Source organism: Choloepus didactylus, chromosome 23 (genome assembly GCF_015220235.1).
Source record: "Choloepus didactylus isolate mChoDid1 chromosome 23, mChoDid1.pri, whole genome shotgun sequence".
NCBI lineage: Eukaryota > Metazoa > Chordata > Mammalia > Pilosa > Megalonychidae > Choloepus > Choloepus didactylus.
In genome coordinates this window covers 19,447,037-19,462,263 of record NC_051329.1, presented here as the reverse complement: position 1 = coordinate 19,462,263, position 15,227 = coordinate 19,447,037, and the positions used below count along the sequence as shown (strand labels likewise).

General features: G+C 43.0%; 1 protein-coding gene across 3 annotated transcripts in view; it reads right to left on the bottom strand.

The window, feature by feature from the left end:
• Positions 1 to 15,227, bottom strand: part of UNC119B (unc-119 lipid binding chaperone B) — a 39,085-nt gene that overhangs the window by 11,762 nt on the left and 12,096 nt on the right. For 2 of the 3 annotated variants that reach the window (XM_037816793.1, XM_037816794.1), the window contains exon 5: positions 8,591 to 8,754. In XM_037816793.1, coding sequence (XP_037672721.1) covers positions 8,591 to 8,754 — 164 coding nt within the window. Of the gene's footprint in view, positions 1 to 8,590; positions 8,755 to 9,785; positions 9,945 to 15,227 lie in introns of those variants that run through there. The other variant, XM_037816795.1, reaches the window with a different exon arrangement.

The window sequence follows — 15,227 nt, the reverse complement described above, 5'->3', positions numbered from 1 at the left end:
AAAGCACAAATACTGTATGGTCTCACTTATATGAACTAACAGTAATGAGCAAACTTTGAGATTCTGTGAGTAAAGCTGAAATAGGAGGTCTAGGGGCATGTATGACACCAGAAGGAAAGACAGACGATAAAGACTGGGACTGTATAACTTAGTGAAACCTAGAGTGGTTAATGATGGTGACTAAATGTACAAATATAAAAATGTTGTTACATGTGGGAGAACAAATGAATGTCAACCTTGCCAGGTGTTGAAAAAGGGATGGTATTGGGAAAAAATATAGTCAAAGTAAACTGGAGTCTATGGTTAACAGTAACATCATAAAATGCTTCCATTTAATGTGACAAAGGCAATATAGCAAAGCTAAATGCCTATGAGAGGGGGATACAAGGAAGGGGTATGGGATTCTTGGTAGTGGTGGTGTTGTCTGGCCTTATTATTATATTGTATTGAATGGTATTTTAATTTTTTTTATCTTTTTTTATTATTCTTTAAAAAAATTTTTTTGAAGTAATGAATATGTTGAAGGACTTACTGTGGTGATGAATGTATAACTATATGATGATACTGTGAACAACTGACTGTACACTGTGGATGACTGTATGGTATGTGAATATATCTCTATAAAATTGCAGGGAAATATAAACAGAGGGATACAAGTGTTGGATAAAACACGGAAAGAGGGATGTACCTATTCACTGTTGGTAGGGAAGTAGCCTATCTGGGGGACAGTGTGGTGGTTCCACAAGCAGCTATGTATGTGGGTGCCGTAAGGTCCTGCAATCTCATTATGGGGTATATACTTGGAAGGTATGAGAGCAGAGACACAAATGAACATTTGCACACTGCTGTGTAAGGCAGCAGTATTTACAATTTGCAATGGATGGAGGTGGCCTAAGGGTACATCGACTGATGAACAGAATGGTGAACTGTGATGTATGCATACAATAGAATATTGAGCACCTGCAAGAAGGAATGAAGCTGTGAGACATGCAACTAGGTGAATGAATATTGACGACAACATTTTGAGTGAAGTACACCAGAAACGAAAGACAAACCTTACAATGCCTCACTAATATGGAGTAAATATAATGTGCAAACTCTGAGAACTAAATCTTAAGAGCACACCTTATCAGGGGAATGCTTATTGTAACGGTCCCTAGACTGTAAGCTCTTATAGCAGTCACATCTATTCCTGAGTTGTAATGGCTATCTCTAAATTCTGAGATGCTGAACTCTTTGTGTATAACCTGCTCAGTCTCTGGAACTTTGGGTATCTGTGTGACACCTGAGACTCAGAGCTAGAGTCTGGCAGCTATGAATGTCAGTATTATCTCATGCAACAACTGTTAAGCTGAAAAAGAGTTCAGACTTCAAAAAGAGATATGAATGAAGCAGATCTGGTTAGACTAAGGCAAATCAGGCCAAAGGGTAAAGGACAATATTGACTGTGTTTTAAAACTTCAACTTCTGTGTGAGACCAAGGGAAGAGATGTTTATTTGGTGGAGGATCTATATTTTCTGCAGCACACTAAATAATTTAATTTGTACAGTTTATTCAAACACAATAAAATTACATGGAACTTGAATAGGGGAAGTGAAATCTGGTAGATCTGTAAAGGTTAGTGTGAAATCTCGATACATCCCAAAGTAATTTCGGCAGAGAAAAAAATACATTTGCAGGGACCCCCTGAGGAACTGGGGAAAAATGCAGAAATACTGGACTTCCCCACCTGGGATATTACTGATATTCTCACAAACTTCGAGGCCTAACAATTTAGTAAGATGAGCCCTCAATCTTGGAGCGTGCCCTTATGAAGCTTGTTACTGCAAAGGAGAGTCTAAGTCTACTTATAAGTGTGCCTAAAAGTCTCCCTCAGAGAACCTCTTTGTTGCTCAGATGTGCCCCCCTGCCCCCCCGCTCTAAACCCACACGGCTGATGAACTCACTGCCCTCCCCCACCACCACATGGGACATGACTCCCAGGGGTATAAAGCTCCCTGGCAACACAGCACATGACTCCTGGGGATGAGCCTGGACCCGGCATCATGGGATTGAGAACAGCTTCTTGACCAAAAGGGGGATGAAAAATGAAACAAAATAAAATTTCAGTGGCTGAGTGATTTCTAACGGAGTCAAGAGGTCACTCTGGAGGGCATCCGTATGCGCTATATAGATAACCCTCTTTAGTTTCTAGTGTACTGAAATGGCTAGAAGGAAATACCTGAAACTGTCAAACTGCACCTCAGTAGCCTTGATTCTTGAAGATGACTGTGTAACTATATAGCTTATATGGTGTGATTGTGTGATCGTGTGATTGTGAAAACCTGGTGGCTCATACTCCCCTTACCAGTATACGGACAGATGAGTAGAAAAATGAGACAAAAAATAAATGAAAAATAGGGTGGGATGGGGGGATGGAATGTTTTAGTTGTTCTTTTTTACTTTTATTTTTATTTCTTTTGGAATAAGGAAAATGTTCAAAAATTAAAAAAAAAAAAAAAGACAACCCGCGGCTTAGAATAAGGAGGTGGAATGAGGGTGGAGAAAAGTAGACAAACTTGAGACATTTTAAGAGGCGTAATAGCAGCTCTTGGAGACTGTGAAGATATGAGATCGAGATGGACGAAGAAGTCAAAGATGACTTCCGCTTCCTGAACAAGTTTTTGAGCAACCGGGTGAATAATGATACCATTTCTTAAGAACTGGAATAGAGCAGATTTTGAGGAAACTTGGTAAATTCAATTTGGGGACATGTTTAGTTGGAGGAATTTAAGAGGCCTCTAAAGAAATGACCTGCAGGCTACTGGAAAGAAGTCAGGAGATAGCAACGTGAGTGGACCTGCTTGAAAACTGAAGACTTGGGAAGGGATGAGATTGCCTAGGGAGAGAGTACACAGTGAGAAGAGTTTAATGGCTGCTTATTCGAAGAGAGAAAGTGACAAAGGAATATGGGAATGAGAAGTTTTCCGAGGACACCTGAGATTTGAGGATTAGCAGATATGTATTAAAATAAGAGTAAAATGCTAAAAACTTTCAAAATTAAATAGGATGTTCCTGAGGGAAATTAAACTACTGACTTATATTTATAATACCCAGGACTCCATTCATGGTTATAAATAATGATATGCTAAGCGAACAAAGCAGATGATAAAATAATATGTACATTATGATTCTGGAACTTTTGTTGTTAAAAAAAATATACCCATGCAATTAAAAAATAATAATAAATAAACCCTAAAAAAAAAAAAATCTGGCTGTCAGGCCATCAGGAAGTGTGGGCTGGAACACTCAGGCACTGGCTGAAGCTGCTATCCCAGGTGAAATTTTTTCTTCATAAGAGAATCCTCAGTTCTGCTCTTAAGGTCTATCAACTTATTGAATCAGACCACCCCAGACTATCTAGGATAATAAAAGTCAAATGATTATGTTCTTTATCACATGGACAAAATACCTTCACAACAATATCAAGATTAGTTTTTGATTAACAACTAAGGACTGTAGGCTAACCAATCTGACATATCAATAGGCCATCACAGACTGTTTTAGCAAACGTTAAAATAAACATAATGATTAAATAACACTGTCATCCCAGGTGGGGGAAAAGTGACTCAATAAATACGAGCTGAATTAAAGAGAAGAAAACTGAGTTCAGTTTTATACATATAAATATAGATTCCCAGCTTGAGGAGTCCAAAATTGGTTGGCAACATCACTCTATTTCCTATTTCCCTTTATGACAAAATGTCATTGTCAATTTGTAGCCTGTTTTCATTTTTCAGTCTGGACACAGGATGACCAAAGTTCAATTAAGGTGGACACACCAGCCAAGTAAACAGAAATTGGCACTAGCCGTCCACCCAACTCCTGGCCTCGTCTCAATTCTTCTCCCCTGACACGCTCTCCACAAAACCACTATTTTTGGGGGGTGAGTGGGTGGGAATCTTCAGGAACAAACATTAGAAATCTCTAACTAAGCGCCACTAACTAAGTATGGGCCAGGGCTCCTCGTGGCCTGGCAGTTACCAGCTCTGAGGCCACGGAGCAAGTGACAACCTCTCACTTCAGCTGCCTCATCTGGAAAACGCAGATAATTAAATAACTGCCTCATAGAATTGTCTGTAAGATTCAGAGTTAAATATATGTGTAAGTACCTGGAATATCGTAACCCCCAGAGGTTAGCTGTTGGTGTTATTATTACTGTTATTATTTAAAACACTAATTGTATTATTTTGAATTTTGCAGACCCGCCTTCTTATCTACATGTGTCTAGTTCTTTAGCCCTGTCCTCCCCTCTGTAAGTGGGAGCTTAGCACCAAACACAGTAACCGTGATCGCCATAAAAGCAAAAAGCCAAGAGGCTTGGTGTTCACTAGCGAAAGGAAGCAAATATTGAGAAGTCGGCTGTGCACCCCATCAGCCACCAAAACCAGAGCCCAGGTATGGGGGCTCAGTGGGAAGGTCAAAGGACTTGGCCCTACCACTCCCTAGCTCTCTAACCTTAGGCAGTTCACGGAACAGTAGGACTCTTGTGATAGTTACATGAGTTTATAGATGACAAAACACCTTATAAACAAATAAACCCAATGCAGAGGCTCTCGCTGTTCTCAGCTACAAGGTCATTCATTCAACAAATATTTATTGAGGGTCTCAAAGCAATGGCAGAGTCTGGATATTAGTCAAGGTTTCCTGGGAAACCATTTAAGGATTTTGTTTCTTTCTTTCTTTCAAAAATAGTTATTAAAACAACTTCTCTAATAAAATAATAACAACAATAATAATAAATATATATTTATTATGTATTTACTGAATGGCAGGCACTGCTAATATACCAGTGAAGGAGGCAGACAGGGTCTCTCATCCCGCTGGAGCTGCTGTTCAAGTAAGATCTGTCCCCTGACCACTGAATCAACCAGATTCACTTAAGGATTTTAAGCCACAATTACATTTATGTGTTTTTTTAACTTCATATTTTGAAATAATTTCAAACTTACAGGACCATTACAAAAATAATACAAAACTCATACAGAGAACTCCAGCATCGCCCCCACCCAGATCTACCATTTTTAACATATTGCTACATTGGCTGTATGTTCTATCCATCCATCCATCTGTCCATCTGTCCATTTTCTAAACATGTGAGAGCTGGTGGTAATACACCATGCTCCTCGAACACATAATACTTCCTTGTACGCTTCCTAAGTAAGAACAAAGGCGCTTATTCATGTAACCATCTTAAGTACAATTATCAAGTTCAACAACTTTAACATTGATATAAAACTTTCAGTCTATATTCCACTTTTTTTTCACATGTCCCAATAATGTCCCTTTGGGCCTCTTATCCTCCATTATTAGATCCAGTACAGGCTCATGGATTCTACTTAATTGTCATTTCTCTTTTTTAAACTATGGAAACATATATACACATAAAATTTCCCACTTCAATCATTCCCAAGCGTGTCATTCAGGGGATTCGCCACACTCACAATGTGGAGCTACCCCCACCACCATCCATTACCAGAACTTTCTCATTGCCCCAAACAGAAACCCCACATCCAATATGCATTAACTCCCTATTCTCCCTTCCCTACCCCCTGCCCCTGGTAACATGTACTCTCCTTTCTGATCTATGAATTTGCTTATTCTAGGTATTTCATATAAGTGGAATCATATCTGTCCCCTTGTGTCTGACTTATTTCACTCAACACAATGTCTTCAAGGTTCATCCATTTTGTTACATACCAGAACTTCATCCCTTTTAAGGGTAAACAGTATTCCATTATATGGATATACCATATTTCGTTTATCCATCCCTTTGCTGATGGACACTTGCGTTGTTTCCACCTTCTGGAAATAACGAATAATGCTGTTATGAATACTGGCGTGCAAATATCTGTCCAAGTCCCTGCTTTCAATTCTCTGGAATGTATACCTAAAAGCAGGATTGCCGGGTCATCTGGTAGTTCCATGTTTAACTTTCTGAGTAAGTGCCAAACTGTTTTCCACAGCAGCTGCACCACTTTACATCCCCACCAACAATGCACTAAGGTCCCTGTTTCTCCACATCCTCCCCAGTACTTGTTATTTTCCATTTTTTAACAAGCAATCATTCTAGCAGGTGTGAGGTGGTATCTCTTGTGGTTTTGATTCTCATTTCTTTAATGGCTAATGTTGAGCATCTTTTCCTGTGCTTACTGGCCATTTGTATATCTTCCTTAGAGAAGTGTCTATTCAAGTCCTTTGTCCATTTTTTAACTGGGAGTATTTGTCTTTTTGTTGTTGAGTTGTAGGAGTTCTTTATATATTATGAATATAAACCCTTATCAGATATATGGTTTCCAAATATTTCCTCCCTTTCTTTCGGTTGTCTTTGATATGTCCTTTGATGGACAAAAGTTTTTAATTTTGATGAAGTCCCATTTATCTATTTTTAATTTTGCTGCTCATGCTTTTGGTGTAAAGTATATTTATATAGTTTTTAACACATCATTCTGGCTGCAAGGCAGAGTACGGACTAAAGGCAGGCAAAAGCCTGACTCTCTCTACTTTGTGAAAATGTTATTTCCAAAGTTCCTACACAATATGGTTCCTTGGAACTTAGAACACATTCACTTGATGGTTAGGTTCCCAGGATAGCCCAAAACAGCTATTTCTTTCCTGAAGCAGCTGAACTCCAGAACTAACTGCTGAGACTAGCCTACACTCTGGAAGTGGGCCTAACGGTAGGAGAACAGCAGGAAGAAACGAAGCTTATTTTAGGAATTCTGCCCTTCGGTTAATTCAGCAAGGCACTCACCGAGCCCCTCCCGAGGGCCAGGCCTTGTCTTGGGCACTGGAGAGACACGGGGAAAAGATACAGCTCCTGCCCTGAGGAAGCCTGTCCTCCTTGAGCCCCTCTCCTTAAACACCTCCTATCCCTGGGTGGCCTGCAATGCCTCCATCCAGGCCTATTCTACTCCCTTTAAATTGCTCCCTGCTCCAAAATCACCTACCCTCTCTCCCAAATTCCTCAGGGTAGTCTAACTCATCCCACTGGGCAGGGTTAAAGAGTCACACTCATTTATTAACCCCAGTGGCTCTCCAAAGGGCATAATGTGAAGAAGCACCAAAAAAACCCAGGAAAATAAATCAGACCGTCTGTCACTGGGCAGGAAAAGCCTCAACACACAGCTGTGTCTACACTGTTCCTGTGTCTACACTGTTCCTATGTCTACACTGTTCCTGTTTAAGGGCCTCCTTGCTTATCCTCTTCCTCTAGTCACCGAGGGTTTGAGTTTTTTCACTTCTCCACTAAAGGCACTGAAAGATGGAGGGGAAGAGCCAGGAAGAGTTGTAGAGAGTAACATGTATGGGAGGGTGGAGTGGCAGTTTTTACTCTTGAAAATAATATTCCCAACAAGTACAGGACTTTCCTGCCTGCCGGGTGAGCTTCTGAAACACCCATGTGGATAGTGGATGGAAAAGGGTTTTGGGGCCAGCCACATTTGGGGTGTGAATTCTAGCTCCATAGAAGGCAAACCTTGGAAAGTCAACCTCTCGGTGCCTCAATTTTCTCAACTGTAATAAAAGTAACATTAACAGTATTAAGAGCTGTCATTTTTCTAGTACCAGTCACCATGAATTTGACACCCATTATCTCGCTTAGTCCTCGCGATCATCCTAGGAGGCAAAATGGAAATGAGACTCGCAAGTGGGGATGTCCTTCGGGCTAAAGGAGATGACGCGTGTTAAATGTTCAATGCCTAAAAGTTGCCCAACTAGTTTTGGCTCCCCAGAATGCCACACGCTTCTTCGTTCTGAGCCCCTTGTGTATCCTCCACAGTCCAAGCACAGTACCCAACACCTTGTGAGCCCACAACAAATATTCACTAAACTAAAAAAGTGGCTCCAGAGCCTAGAAGACACATAGAAGAGAACCATAACTCTTGAATTCCTCAGACTGAAAGACTCAGGCAAAGCGAACAGGAAAGAAAGGCTACCCTTTCGCAAATAAATTTATTTATTCAACAAATATTTCTTGAGTGTTGATATCATGTGACAGATACCTCATCAGGTGCAGAGGACGCAGCAGTAATGGAGACGGATCTTAAACATGGAATTAGAGATGTGCTGACTGCAAGCAGAGGAACACAATGGGTTCAGACCCGAGCCCTGCACATTACTGAACCCTAGCCCAAGTTTGTATTTGGTCAGCTGCACTGCACAGTGGGGGTATATAATAACAGTAACTTCATCTCAAAGGACTGTTGCAAGAAACAAACAACACAGCACATGCCAAATGGTCAGAACAATGCTAGCACATCACAAGCCTTCTGAAAGCGATAACTATCCCTATTTGCCCAATGTCTGGCACACAGTAAGCGGAGCTAACACCCACCATCATTATGCCAGAAGTCAAATCCTGGCTATGGGCTTTGCGTTGGGAAAGGGAAACCCGCAAGCATTTTCTGGATCCCAGGACCCGTCTTAGGATTCCCTGGCTGGGGGGTGGTGATGGTGGGGTCTCTCAGCGCATCTGCTTGTCACTGTCACCACTCATCCAAGAGCTGAGGGGAGACTGCCATCATGGGTTCCTGAGGCCCATGCTCTCACCTGAGCTGCTGGGAAGCGATGTTCCTTGTCCAACTGGGCAGCAATGGGAACCAGCTCCTTCTCCGCAAAGTCCCGGCACGTCTGACGCAACATCTGGTGTGTCTCGGGCAGTTCCACAGACTGGTAGATAGTATGCAACTGCCGCAGGTCCCGAGGCCGGAAAGCTGCCAGCAAGAAGGGAAGGTGTCAGGGGAAGGGGAATGCAAGAGGCCTTCCATCATCTTCTTCTTCATCATCACCCTAATAGCTATCCACCAACTCAGTGGTTCTCAACAGGGGATGATTTTGACCCCCAAGTACAGCTGGCAATGTCTGGAGACATCATTGGTTGTCGTAACTGGAGGGGGATGCCACTGGCGCCTAGTGGCTAGAGGCCAAATATGCTGCTAAACGTCCCACAAAGATCAGGACAAAGAATTATCCTACCCAAAATGTGACTTGTGCCTTGGGTGAGAAATTCTGCCCTAACTGAATGCTTCTGCTGCTTGCCAAATGCTTTACATAGGCCATCTCATCAAATCCTGGGTGTGACACCCATAGCGCTGTGACTTCAGGCAATGGTCTTAACTCCACTGAGACTCAGTTTCTAGAAAATGTAAAGGACAACAGTATTCAGCTGCATATGGGGGGGGGGTAGAGATACTAAATGCACCACTTAGCAGAGTGCCTGCACCTCCAGCTCTCAGCGGCGGTTCCCCCTTACTGTTACTGCTAAATCCAGAGCTGGTGAACAAAGGAAGCCTGGCATGCCACTGCTGCTCCAGGTAGAGAGAACCGATGAAATGGGAAAGAACGACCGCTAACATTTACTGAGCACCTGTTGGACACCAGGCGTCGTACTACGCGTTTATATATCTTGTTATTTAATCCTTACAACTCTCTGAGAATAGCAGCCATTTGACACAAGGGCCAACTGAGGCTAAGAGGCATTAAGCGCCACGTCCAAAGTCAGAGACTGGGTTCAATCCCAGGTCCCGCACCTCCGCTGTGGGTGAAATGAAGGGAGGGGGTGTGTGGACGCAGCCGTAGGAACTGGGCTAGGGGTGGAAGTCACTTTGGGAGCTGAGGGTCACTATAGGGGCCGGGAGTCGAGCCGGACTGGGGAGCAGCCGCACTGGGGCAAAGGTCGCGCGCGCCCCCGGCTCGGCTAGGCCCCGGGCCGCGGCCCCGCTGTGCGGAGCCCGAGCGCACTCACCTCCGCGGACGGGGCCCCAGACCCGGGACAGCAGTGCGGTAGCCATGGCCGACGCAGACTGAGAGTGGCCTCTCCCCGACGACCACCGCCTGCGAGCGCGCGCGCCGGCTCTGGCTGCCGGGGGCAGGGCCTCGGAACGCGCCAGCCCCTAGGCCCTTACGTGCTCGCGCCGGGGGGCGGGGCCGTCGCGTGCTCGTGCCAGGGCAGGAACGTCGCGTGCTCGTGCCGGGGGGCGGGGCCGTCGCGTGCTCGCGCCCGGGGGCGGGGCCGCCCGCGCATTCCTGCTCAGCCCCGCCTCCTTCCCCAGAGGCAAACGGGTTGGCCTCCTGCCTGCGTGAAGTCTCCCGCGTCCTTCAGCTTGTCCTCCACGCCCTCATCCGTAAATAAAATGATTGAACAGGGCAAAGCCCAGGTAGAGCCTCGGAGAAGATATCTATAGAGATCTTTGGGAAGTATAATAAGACAGCAGTCCTCTACTTAAAATCCTTGGACGTGGAAAACAGTTTGGTGGGTTCTCAGAAAGTTAATCAAAGAATTACTTTATGGAGCCCTCAATCTTGGGGCATGCCCTTGTGAAGCTTGCTACTGCAAAGGAGAGACTGAGCCTACTTATAATTGTGCCTAAGACCCCCAGAGAACCTCTTTGTTGTTCAGATGTGGCCTAAGACCACGTGGCAGGTGAGCTCGCTGCCAGCCTCCCTACGTGGGACCTGACTTGCAGGGGTGTAAATCTCCCTGACATGTGGGACATGACTCCCGGGGATGAGCCTGGACATGGCATCATGGGATTGAGAAAATCTTCTTGACCAAAATGGGGAAGTGAAATGAAACAAAGTAATCTGTTGAGAAATTTCAAATGGAGTGAGAGGTCACTTTAGAGGGCATTCTTATGCACTATATAGATACCCCTTTTTAGGTTTTAGTGTATTGGGATAGCTAGAAAGAAATACCTGAAACTGCCACACTGCAATCCACCCAGTACCCTTGATTCTTGAAGACAATTGCTTCACTATGTAGTTGACATGGTATGACTACATGGTGTGAAAACCTTGTGGCTTACACTCCCTTTCTCCAGTGTATGGACAGGTGAGTAGAAAAATGGGGACAAAAACGAAATGAAAAATAGGGGGGGATGGGGGGTGAAATGTTTTGGGTGTCTTTTTTACTTTTATTTTTATTTATTTAATTTTTTTTTTTTTGGAGCAAAAAATGTTAAAAAGTTGATTCTGGTGATGACTGCATAGCTGTATGTTGGTACTGTGAATAGTTGATTATACACTGTAGATGACTGTAGGGTATGTGAATATATCTCAATAAAACTGTTTAAAAAAAAATAATTACCATATAACCCAGCAATTCCACTCCTAGGTGTATACCCCAAAAGAATTAACAGCAGGGATTCAAACAGAAACCTGAACACCAGTGTTCATAGCAGCTTAAGTCTCTAGAGCCAAAAGGTAGAAACAACCCAACTATGAATGTGTGTGATAGAGTATTATTCAGTCATAAAAAGGAATGAAATACTGAGATAAACCTTGAAGACATTATGCTAAGAGAAATAAGCCAGACATAGAAGGACAAATATTATATGACTCCACTTACATGGCATACCTAAAATGAGCAAATTAACAGAGACAGAAGGTAGATTCGAGGTTACCAGGGGCTAGGGGAGGGAGAATAGGAAGTTATTGCTTACAGGCTACAGAGTTTCTGTACTGGGTGATGAGGTTTTGATACCGAACAAAAGTGGTGGGTTCTCTGCCCAATGCACATTAACAGCCAGTCCATGACACCAGGGTTTCAAAGAGAGAAAGACTAATGCCACCCACAAAGCAGGTGATCAGATGGCCTATCGGCCCAAAAATCTGTCTCCCTGAGCTAAGGAGTTCAGGGTTTTTATGGATTCAAAGAAGGGGGGCATGGAGTTGTTACCATTACAATAGTAAGTGTAGAAAGGGATGAGACCAGGCTAGAATGACCATTATAATAGTAAGTATAAACAAGGGTGGGACTTGTTGAGTTTCAGTAATTTCAGGTATTTTCTGCCTATTCTACAATATAAAAAGAAAAACATCTAATAAGGATTCAGTACTCATAACCATTTGTTAATCCTTAATTTCTTGGTTACAGTTTTGGTGGTAGAAAGTGATGGATGGTATCACAACATTGTAAAAGTAATTAATGCCACTAAATTGTATATTTAAAAATAGTTAAAATGACAAATTTTATGTTATATGTATGTTAACACACAAACACAGAAAAAGAAAAAAAAAAACCCTTGGACTGTAGGCCCATCCCACTTAAAATCAAACTCCCTGGGCTACAAAGCTCTCTGATCTGCCCCTGTGCCAGTTTGAATATATTATGTCCCCCCAAACGCCATTATCTTTAATGCAATCTTGTGTGGGCAGACGTGTTAGTGTTGATTAGATTGTAATTCTTTGATTGAGTGTTTCCATGGAGATGCAATCCACCGAACTGTAGGTGATAACTCTGATTAGATAATTTCCATGGAGGTGTGGGCCGTGATTAGTTTACTAGAGCACTATATAAGTTCAGACACAAGGAGGGAGCTTGCTACAGCCAAGAGGGACACTTTGAAGAACGCACAGGAGCTGAGAGAGGAGCTGCAGCTTACAGAGCAACATTTTGGAGATGGCCTTTGAAAGCAGACTTTTGCTCCGGAGAAGCTGAGAGAGGACAAACGCCTCAAGAACAACTGAGAGTGACATTTTTGAGGAACTGCAGCCTAGAGAGGAATGTCCTGGGAGAAAGCCATTTTGAAATCAGAACTATGGAGCAGTCACCAGCCACGTGCCATCCCAGCTAACAGAGGTTTTCCAGACGCCAATGGCCATCCTCCAGTGAAGGTACCCAATTGTTGATGACTTACCTTGGACACTTTATGGCCTTAAGACTGTAACTTTGTAACCAAATAAACAGCCTTTATAAAAGCCGATCCATTTCTGGTGTTTTGCAAAAAGGCAGCATTAGCAAACCAGAGCAGCCCCCTACCTGCCTCTCCCACTCCAGTTCTTTGCTGTCTTTGCTCTAGACACAGATAGCTTTTCTGTTCTTCTAATGTTGCCAGGCTCACTGCCTGATGTGCATAATGACCAATCTATGCCATTGGGTTTCAGAGACAGAACGAGCTTTTATTGCAGAGCACAATGCAAGGAGAACAGGAGGCTTGCAGGCCTCAGATCTGTCTCCCTGAACTGGAGAGCTTCTGAGAGTTTTATAGCATCTTGGCAAAGGCAGACTTATGATAATGAGTACAGTGGTTTTTGACGACAAGTTTAGAGAGTCTAATTACAGAGCATGCGCCGACAGTTTACGTACTTGGTCATAGGACATATGTAAGGAAAATGGTGACGTGATTATGGCTGTGATTTTTAGTATTACAATGAAGTATAGGTTACTGTAGGTTAAAGTGCTGTGCTACTGTGCATGTCAGGCAGGCAGACTCCAGTTAGAACTGGCCCTATCCAGCACAATAAGGTAGGAATTGGGGTGGGGTGGCTCAGGTTTCTTCATTGATAAACATTAAGAGGGCTGTTAAAGGAATAACAAGACTTTCACATTACAAAACATGGTAAGTACAGGATCACTAGATTATTATGAGGCTACTCAGTTACAGCTACAAAGCAAACATCAAGGCATCTGGGTTATTGTTCAGTAAATTATAACAGTTACAAGTATTTGCCCTTTGGCTACATTACAATATGTATCAGAAAGTTAGTAAACATCTGAGTAAAGTTCAGTAAGCTTTAATTGTTTGTTAATTCTCGATTACATATAAAACCCCAGTAGCTTGTTCCTGCCGCTCAGCCTTTGTAATCACTGTTCCCTCTGCCTGGAACACACCTCTTACTTCAGGTCTCACAGAGGCGGACCTGACCACCCAGGCCAGTGTTTCTCTCCCCTCCCACACTCTCCTCCCCATCTGTGTTTGATTTTATTCGTATCTCTTGGCATCGGAAATTATCTTCTTGTCTCCCCCACTAGGCCAGAAGCTCCAGGAGAGGCAAGGGCTGTGTCTTGATCTATTGCTCTGATGCCCAATATTTAGGCTGATGGAATTGGGTTGCCCAGGAGGGAGATTCCCTTCCCCTGGAGGGTGGGAAGGCAGTGGAGTGGGGCTGCTGCTTCTCTGTTTCACCACAGTCCTGGCTGTTTCACTCCTAATTGTGGAGCAGGGCCCAGTTGAGAGCAGGGTATGGATCTCCAATGCCATACATTCGATCCTAGTGAAACAGGATGGAACAAGGCATCAAGGCTGTGGTCCCTGGTCTTCTATTACAGCTTCAAAAGTTAATGCAGACTAAGAGTCTCCCCCCAAGTACCTCTTTGTTGCTCAGATGTGGCCCTCTCTCTCTCTCTAACTGAGCCACATCAGCAGGTGAACTCACTGCCCGCCCCCCTACGTGGGACCCGACTACCAAGGGTGTAAATCTTACTGGCAATGCGGGATATGACTCCCGGGGATGAATCTGGACCCAGCATTGTGGGATTGAGAATATCTTCTTGACCAAAAGGGGGATGCAAAATGAGACGAAATACTTTCAGTGGCTGAGAGATTTCAAATGGAGTCAAAAGGTCACTCGGTGGACATTCTTATGCACTATATAGATAACACCGCTTAGGTTTTAATGTATTGAAATAGCTAGAAGTAAATACCTGAAACTACCAAACTCCAACCCAGTAGTCTGGACTCCTGAAGACGATTGTATAATAATGTAGATTACAAGGGGTGACAGTGTGATTGTGAATGCCATAAGGATCACACTCCCTTTATCTAGTGTATGGATGGATGAGTAGAAAAATGGGGACAAAAACTAAATGAAAAATAGGTTGGGAGGGGGAAATGATTTGGGTGTCCTTTTTTTTATTTTTTATTCTTATTTTTACTTTTTCTGGTATAAGGAAAATGTTAAATAAAATAGACTGGGGTGATGAATGTACAACTATACAATGGTACTGTGAACAGTTGAATGTATACCATGGATGACTGTATAATATGTGAATATATCTCAATAAAACTGAATTTTAAAAAAAATTTTTAAATTAAAAATAAAAAAAAGTTAATGCAGAGCTGTGAACTTCTCATGGGACAAGAATTTCCCCTAAAGCTCTATGGGCCCAAAGCAAATTCTTAGTTAATGACAGAAAGCATGGGGCCATAAAGATTGTTAAACATCTGCCCAAAGACAAATTTTAGATATGCAAGGGCAGGTCACAAGTTCTGATAACTGTGATAACTATCTCCTCCTACAACAAAGAAGACAGAAGATCACTGTAAAATTTCTTTAACAAGCCAACCCTCTCCCACTCAAGGCATGCTTCTCCCTTGAACATGCCCACATTATTTCTTTAACGTGTATCTTTCTTTCTTTAATAAGCTTTACTATTTCCTATTGGCCCCTCTTGTCTCTGAATTGC